The sequence below is a fragment of the Arachis duranensis genome, chromosome 1, assembly GCF_000817695.3.
Source record: "Arachis duranensis cultivar V14167 chromosome 1, aradu.V14167.gnm2.J7QH, whole genome shotgun sequence".
Lineage (NCBI taxonomy): Eukaryota > Viridiplantae > Streptophyta > Magnoliopsida > Fabales > Fabaceae > Arachis > Arachis duranensis.
The window spans coordinates 11,084,302-11,093,594 of NC_029772.3; the positions used below are offsets into that span (position 1 = coordinate 11,084,302).

At 30.4% G+C, this 9,293-nt stretch overlaps 2 protein-coding genes across 2 annotated transcripts; both read right to left on the reverse strand.

Annotated features, from left to right (window-relative positions):
* Positions 1-253: 253 nt before the first annotated feature.
* Positions 254-1,409, reverse strand: LOC107476133 (uncharacterized). The gene has a single exon (XM_016095875.3). It carries the CDS (start codon positions 1,386-1,388, stop codon positions 441-443), a length of 948 nt encoding a protein of 315 aa, XP_015951361.1. The 5' UTR covers positions 1,389-1,409; the 3' UTR covers positions 254-440.
* Positions 1,410-7,296: 5,887 nt separating this feature from the next.
* LOC127747636 (uncharacterized) lies at positions 7,297-8,132 on the reverse strand. The gene has a single exon (XM_052261745.1). The coding sequence runs from the start codon at positions 7,993-7,995 to the stop codon at positions 7,297-7,299; it is 699 nt and encodes a 232-aa protein (XP_052117705.1). The 5' UTR covers positions 7,996-8,132.
* Between the last annotated feature and the right edge of the window lie 1,161 nt (positions 8,133-9,293).

Sequence of the window (9,293 nt, forward strand, 5' to 3'; positions counted from 1 at the left end):
TTTTCTTTAATTTAATTTATTATAGCCCATAAACTTTGTGGCAGGTCAGAATATGACACACTCTGTTACGTGTAGTACATTGTTATTAGTTTAAGACACTTTTACCAAATGTATTATTAAAGATTCATTAGCCAAAATATTCAAGTAAAGTGAAAGGCGCTTTATAAAGTAAAGTGAAAAGCACTTGTAAATTTCTTTTTCAAATTATTATTATTATTTGGTTTACATACATGGAAAAAAGGGATAGGAAAGATCACAATATTTGAGTGAACAAAACTTTGATTAACAAGCAGAGTGTACAATATCGCTTCATCATTAATGGCACCTAACAACTACATATGTATCTATACATCTGGAAAAATATAATAATATGTTCAAGCAAACCTCCAAATATGCATAACTATATACTATACATGCCTAAAATTAAAAATATATTATGCTCAAGGAGAAATTATATTAAGAAAAGACACCCTAGTATTAATCAAATGCTTAAACAAGCACTCTAACCCTTCTTCAATCCCTTGAATTCCTAATACCAAAGCTTCAAGGCTTCTATTTGTAGATTGAATCCTCAAACCCACTTCTTCTTTGTTCAAATTCTCCATAATAGTAAGTTCCAAGTTGCAAAGTGATAGATCCACTTTTTCAAGAGCATTAACATTCTCTTGTTGATTGTTGTTGCAAGAAATAAGAACACCCTTATGCACCAATCTTGACACAAATGCCCATTTAGTAGGCTTTGATTTCAAGATTGATGAAGAAAGGAACACAAAAAGTGATTGGAAAATTGAGCTTGTGATCAAACTTGATTCTCTAAGAACTCTTACCAATGCACAAAGATGGTTATCATCAAGATCCAAAAGAGGAGGAGGAAATGGCCCATCATCAATTTGCTTCAAAAAAAGCAAACTTTTTGTGCATTCTTTTCTAATGTTTCTTCTAAGGCTCCAATATGAAGAGATGTATCCTTCAATGTCAAGATTTCCAATCTTTCTCCTCCTAAGCGAAGATTGAAGATCTTCAACACTTGATTTCATCAACATGATGGAATCCCTTGTTTTTCCCAATAGATCAAGGAACCTTAAGGGGCAATCCAAGAACTCATTGACCCATTTCTCATCTCTATGTTGACCTAATGCTTGTTGGGTCAATGGCAATTTCAAGAGATCTTCTATGCACTTATACAATTTACCAAGGCCTAATAGACCATAGCAAATTGTTTCAACCTTTGACAAAGATGATGATGATGATGATGAATCCCATGATTTAAGCTTGTTGAGCTCTTCTTCTACTTGAATTGTGCTTGGATGTGATCTAGTTGGTAAACTAATAGATCTAACACCATATTTGCTAGAATGTTTAAAGGTAGCCATGGTTGCCCTTTTCATGATAAAGGGTAACCAAATTTTGTGATGGACACAATGCTATAATAATAATAATCCTCTCCTATTTATACCTATAGACATCTCAAGTGGGGAAAGGAGAGAAAGCCAAGGGTATCTTTCTGGCAATTGATGCTCATTTAATTTTGATCTAAATATATATTTTTTATTCTTTCTAAAATGTAGGCCGTTTTAATCTTAATTCTTTTAATTTTTCCTCTTAAATATATTTATTATTTTCTTCTTTTTTCAGCCTTTATCATTATAAATATAAAAAAAAACTTTATCATCTTTTGTAGTTGCAAATTTTTAAACTTTTTTTTTTGGTGGACAATTTTTAAACTTTTTTTAGTAGATCTCTATATATTGCAACTTTGTACTATTAAATTTAGATGATAAAGACAAAAAATTATCAATAACAAAAAATAAAAGGTCAAAATCAATTAAAAATTGGACCAAAATTAAAACCACACACACACACACATATTATAAAATAAAAAATAAAAATGTTAAAAATTAAACATATCTAATATTTGATATATAATTTATTAAACATGTGACATATGTAGGTATTAGGCAGTGTTTGGTTATTTTTTTTTCCTGTGACGTGGGTTATGTTGTCACTTGTCACGTCTTCCACCAGCAATAGAACTATAGAAGCAAGCATCACCCCAATATATATAAAATAAAATTGAAATACCTCAATTTTTGTTGTTACATATGGGGAAGGTGTACCTTACAATTTTTTTCCCTCCGTGTTTTATAGAACAAGAAAGGAGACATTTAAAAACACCAATTCCTTTGTCCATGCCTTTGTATCTGTATAACTTCGACTAAAACCTCAAAGTGGTCCATGAGATTGGGCGAGTTACTCATACTTGTCCTTGACTTTCAAAATTTCCTAACAGTATCCCTGACATTCAGCTCCGGGACCCATAGTTGCCCTTCAACCCTTTCCGGCGCCAAGTCAGCAAACAGAGGGATGATCTGGCACCTCCAATGCCACGCTGGAGCCAGCAACGGCTAGCTGATGTGGCAAATCTGAATTTTGTACCCAATCTGGTCCCTGGTCTCATTAAAACCCTAAAAGCTAAGATCATCCTCTTCATCGCCTGAGCTTCAAACTGCTGCTGCTGATTCCTTCTCAGATCATCCTCTTCATCGCCTCCAGCTCCAGGTAATAACACATACAGATCATATGCCTTCCAGTTTAATCTACACGTCTACTCTTCATATAAGTCAACTAAACTTTACAATACGTTTATGAGTCTCAAATTACTACCCTTTTCTTTGAAATTTGGTGTCTTGTATTATCCCTTTAATCTTGATTAATTATCTCGTTCATTTTGCAAAGTTAACTAAACACATACACTCAGATCCCTTGGAGTAAGATTTCTTTTATAAGCAGCTTATTATTATTGTCTGATTGGGAAATTCACATGAATTTCTTATTGTGGTATCTTATTCCTGCTCTTCTTTATTATTTGCTCATTGATAATATAAAAGTAATAAGATAATGAAAAAGGAAACTAGCATCAGCCATCAGCACATTTTAGTATTTTACAATTACTTTGTTGTATTCAAGAAGTGAATTGCAGTGAATTATTGCATGACAGGGAGACTGATTAAGGATTAACATACTTCAGGAAGCTTGCTAAACCTTTTGCCAGTCCATTTTGTCCTTGGTATATTCAGAATAACTTTCATGGTTATCCCTTTGTGCATAAAGTCAATTAAATCATTTTGTGTGTTTAATATGAACTATCAAGGAAGGAACAGAAGACTTGGCTTAGCTTCTGCTATCCTAAAGTTGTGGGAGAAGAGTCTTATTGCAAAACTTGCTATCAAGTTTGGAGTTCCAAATTCTGACAGTAATTCGATAGCCAATGAACTGAAGGCAAGTTTGATAAACAATCTATTCTTCAATATATGCAAGTTTCAAGACATCTTGGACTAAATAGTGTAGTTTAAAATCATATACCACTTTAACATACAAAATGTAAAAAATTTTAGCAAGCGTTGTATGAAAACAGTTGCCTTGATTGAAGAAAAGAGACATACATTTAAGTTAGAAGCACATCCCAGATGTCTGCCATGTACACTTTCTTGACCCAAAGATGCGATTGGAGTAACCGGTAATGAGTGGGCAACCTTTGACAATGGAGAGAATGAACCTTTACCATTAAGAGAGAGTGTCCTTGAAGTAGGTGGATGTGGAAGGACCATCCGTCTTTGCGAAAGAAGATAATGCGGCATCTAATGACCATGGGGGTATTTGCAGAGAGGGGAGTGTAGGCCGTCTGGAGTGAGGAATCAAGGAAGCCTTGTCACCTTTTTCATTTGCATTTGTAGCACATGTCTACAGTAAGTAACACAATGCAATGCTACATCAAACAATTGCAAACTGACAAAAGCAGCGGCAGCTTATAGTTTTGAGTATTGAGTGATTACAGTTTTAGAGGAAACTGAAATTTAGCCAAGTTACATTCGTATTATGGTAGCAGCAACTAGCAATCAGGAAACAGAGAAATGGCAGATTGAAATGGAAGGCATATGATCTGTATGTGTTATTACCTGGAGCTGGAGGCGATGAAGAGGATGATCTGAGAAGGAATCAGCAGCAACAGTTTGAAGCTCAGGCGATGAAGAGGATGATCTTAGCTTTTAGGGTTTTAATGGGACTAGGGACCAGATTGGGTACAAAATTCAGATTTGCCACATCAGCTAGCCGTTGTTGGCTCCGGCGTGGCATTGGAGGTGCCAGATCATCCCTCCGTTTGCTGACTTGGCGTCGGAAAGGGTTGAAGGGCAACTATGGGTCCCGGAGCTGAATGTCAGGGATACTGTTAGGGAATTTTGAAAGTCAAGGACAAGTATGAGTAACTCGCCCAATCTCAAGGACCACTTTGGGGTTTTAGTCGTATAACTTCAATGAATCTAAGCAACAATTTATGGTACCTGTGGTTTTTGTTCATGAATGGAGTTAATATATATATAGTGAACACAAATTATTAATTTTTTTATATTATTGCACGAATAGTATGTATCATATAATTTTTGTTTTTAGAGAATTACTTTTTAATATTAATGTTTTTCTTTGCATGAGATCCTTTACAATAGATCTCGCCGTGTGTGAATGAATAAAACCAATTCCTAACCAAATATTCTCTTTTATCTAAACTCCTAACCAATATTTTTAATATAAATTGTGTTACACCACAAAAATTTAATATCATGAGTATATCACAATTCATTCTTTAAAAATAATTAAGAAAGATAGCTACCAATCTTGAATGGTCCAAAGTCCAAACTCTGCCGGCCTAAAAAATAGATTATAAAAATGAAATTTATATATATGATTGGTATAATATCTATCATACCTATTTTCTATTTAATTGAATAGTATTTATGTGGAATAATATTGATAAATTATTTCATCACAAGGGGCGTGGTTATTTTACCAAAGAAAGAAGACTGACACATACATATATATGATTTGTCATATTAATACCATATTATTCTCTGTGTTTCCTAAAGAAATAGCATGACTTCTAAAATATATATACTATATAGGGATGCCATATATAAAGCATTATTTAATCAGGAGGCAGGCCTGCTTTGAAACACATCAAATTATAATTTTAAAATAATTCTAGAGAAATTGAAACCTCTATGAGTATATCCATGAACTACTAAGATGCATTATATCAAAGAAAAATATTGTATGTATATTAATAATCAGCTATTAAATTAATTATTATCTATATTTATATATGTATGTATTAATTTATACATTTTTTAATTATATAATTAGTTATTTAAATAATTAAATTTATTAAAATAATTAAATATTTTTCTAGTAGTATGATGGAAAAAAATTATAGGGACAAAATATATATTATTACTAAAAAAATTATTTTTAGTATTTATTTATTTTGTTTTTAATAACAATAGCTGCTAATATATTTATAGGTAATTAGACAATAACTGTCTTATGTCTTGTTGCTAAAAGGTTTTAACAATAATTATATAATTATTGACAAAAATATTTTTAGCGGTTGCAAAAAATATATAATTGTTGTTATAATATATAATAATAACGACAAATATATAATTGTCGCAAAAACATAAATTAAGACATATATTATTACCACTAAAAATTTGTCATTAAAAATGAATTATAATGTATTTTTATATAATAATTAATAGCTCATTATAATGTATTTTATATAATAATTAATAGCTAATTTTTTATACAAGTAACTAATAACATGATTATTAAAGATACATATAATACTTTGACTTACTGAACAAAACCTAGGAAGTAGGAACATAAACGCATTTAACTTGCAAAACAAATTAAATAACCTAGGAACATACATGAACGCATACATGAACGCATTTAGCATTTGTTGATAAAGTATTTTTCTTCTTTCATTTCTTATGGACAGAAATATAAGCCATATGCCCATATATACAATATGCTTTTCTATAAAGAAAAGTAGGAGTGTTACATTGTTGAAATTATACACATGAAAAAAGACATGTGAAGTTCCCATTAATCAAGGAATTCTTTTCTTGCACCGAACGGTGGAACAATATACATAATTAAGCCTTTATCTTTTTGTCATCATATATATTTATATTTAGTCATATTTAAGTTTTTAAAACCTTTATCTTTCTTGATATTCAAGGTCATGGCATAGTTCAATCACATGTCAACACGTGTAGTTCAGACCATACTCCTTTGCATCACTTTTGATGACTATGTCTTGAAGGCAGAACTATAAATTTGTCATTTTTGCAACCAACTAAATTAAAAAATAAAAATAACCAATCCGAATTGATGGATTCATTCGTTTGAAAAAGTATCAGAAGTTTGAATTTTGTTTTATATATGGAATAAATTATTGATCAATAACAAATTCTTAAATAAAATTTAAATTTATGATAAATTATTTATTGACTTGTCGAACTAGGAGATACTATAAACAATTAAAAAATAAAAATAGGTAAACGAATAAATAAAATGAATCCTATTATGATTGATGACTCCTAACAAAATGTTCATAAATAATTAGAAGGTGAACATAAATACAAGATTTGATTAGTTAATGTAAATCAAAACTAAGGCAACTATTTAAAAAGTTTGGTATACTAATAATCACACATGAATGCACCCTTGTAAATAAAAAAATGAAAAGAAAGTATGTCTAAGAAGTGTTAATTTACAATTAATCAAATTACATGACTAATAATTTTATAACCAATATAAAAAATAAGAAAATTAATTAATGAATATATATATTTTTTCTTTTAGTGACAAAATAAAATTGTTTATTACAGACTAAAAACATGCTAATTACTTAGACTTTTTCTATTTTAATAGCCACTTTTGAAAAGCTTAAAATTTAAAATTAATTATTAGCTTGTGCTTATTACCATTGAACATCATGTACTAAATGGTTTTAGAAAATTAAATGTACAATTATGCTACGTGTACTAAAATCAGCCATAATACATGTTGAAATATAAATATATATCGAAGATAAATTAAATTATAAACGTATTTATACATAAATATATATTAATAATTAATTTTAATAGTTAATTTTGGTGTAAAAAATATTTTATTAGATGTATATGAAAAAAATAATAAAATTAAGTATATGGCATTTTGAAACCACAACATAGAATATAACAATAAGCTTCTTCTTTGCATTCGATTTCTAACCTTTGAGTTATACAAATTTACAAAAAAACTAAGGTAAGAAAATTCGATTTCTAACCTTTGAATTATACAAATTTACAAAAAACTAAGGTAAGAAAATTTCAAATCCTCAGCATATCCCTAAAACTTGGATGTCTAATAGGATTTAGAGACAAAATTACATTGCTAACTAATAAGAAAACTCTATTGAGAGATCATATTCAAAAGGGAGGCTCTAGTCTTAATCAAGTTCCTAAATGTGCTATCCAAATTATTATCAAGGCTTTCTAGAACATTCTCCAAAGCCTCCAACTTTTCATGTGCTATATGCATCTTCTCACCATTATTAATCCCTTCAATTAAAAGGGTACTTAGAGATGCTTCCACACATTGCAACTCATTGACATTTTCTGAGTTATCTTCACAAGCTATGACCCCTTTGTGCACAAGTTTTGCCACCATCAACCATTTGGTTGACTTTGACTTTGACTTTGACTTTGACATGTTGAAGAAAGACAATAGTAATTGGAACACAAACAAGTTCATTAGTATCACTTCCCTAAGAACCCTAACCACAGCACCAAAGTGGTCACCAAGATTCAAAATTGGTGACACCCCAAATTTGCTATCCATATGCTTCAAATTTGTGATTACCTTCTTGGCATTCTTCTTCATCTTCTTGGTGAATAAATTGTACTCAAGCACACTTTTCTCAACACTTGAGTCTCCTTTTCGTCTTCTTAGAGAAGAATGAAGGGATTGAACATTCTCCTTAATTTGTAGCATAATGTCCCTTGTGATGCCACAAATGTCCAAAACCCTCATTGAACCATCCAAGACCTCTTCAAAATATTTCTCATCACCACCTTGGTTTTGAGAAATCACATGTTGTGTTGATGCCATGTTGAGAAATGCATCCAATGAGAGGTACAAATCTTGAAGCAAGGAAAAACCAATGGCAATTGACTTAGATGTTGATGTTGATGTTGCTTCCCATGTCTTGATCTTGTTGAGTTCTTCATCAACTCTAATAGTGCTTGGATGAGATCTTGATGGCAAACTAGTAATGGAAGCTCAACTTTGGTGTGCTATTACCAATCCTTGAGTCTTCTTATTTATATAGGTATTAAACATTATCCATTTCCCATTCAACTCCCATAAGGTTAAATTAAATAACAATTAATTAAAAAAAAAACAGAAATTTTAACACTTAAATTTTCACAATTTGCCAACACTAAAAGGAAAATCTTTATTCATTTACACACCAACATATACAATCCTTTTAACTATTTAATAAAATTTAAAATTAATAAATGCCATTTTCCTAAGTGTTCAAATAGTAAATATCATATCTCATCATATAAGTAATTAAAAGTTTTTTTTTTTGAAAAAGAAAAAGTTAGCTATAGCAAAATTAAATATCACCCAATTTAATCTAAGTGGGGAGCATGTGATACCCGCATGGGTCTCCCTACAATTTTGGTCTATTTGTCACATCTTTCCCAACATTGTGCTCTATTATAGGTGATGTAACACAATCATAGATAGGCCACAAGGGTATATAGTTACAAATTACAACTCATAGCAAGTGTTAAATTAATGTTTTTGAACCTTAGGTTGTATACTTGGCTTCTTTTCCGTGTGTTGGTAAACACAACTCATTACTCATCCCCTAAGCTTGCCTCCTATGTTGCCACATTACCCTATTCATTTCAAATTATAAAATAGTTTAATTTTGATGCACTGACAGTGTAAAGTATTTCATACAGTTATATAATTACATTCGTTTTTTGTATAATTATTCACACGATCAATATAAAAGGTAATTATTTTTACTAATGTAATATTATGTAATTAAATATATGTATAAAACTATTTTATACCGAAAATACACAAAAATTAAATTCATTATAGAATGGGGTGCCCTTAATTTCCTTTGTTTGATTTGTCTCAAATTGAAGGAGCTTCAACCGCAAACATGGATTATTAAAGAAATATTATTTGCATAGGTTGAGATCCACAATTATTTGAGTTATAGATAAGCTACTTAGAATCCCGAGAACCAAGGGTCAATTATATTTAAACAAAGATTAAATTAATATGTGCACGAGTGGCATGTATTAATACTAATATATAATGTTTATGTATGTATATGTTACCGTTAAATATGATACTAAGTTACTAAGAATGCTTTGTATAAA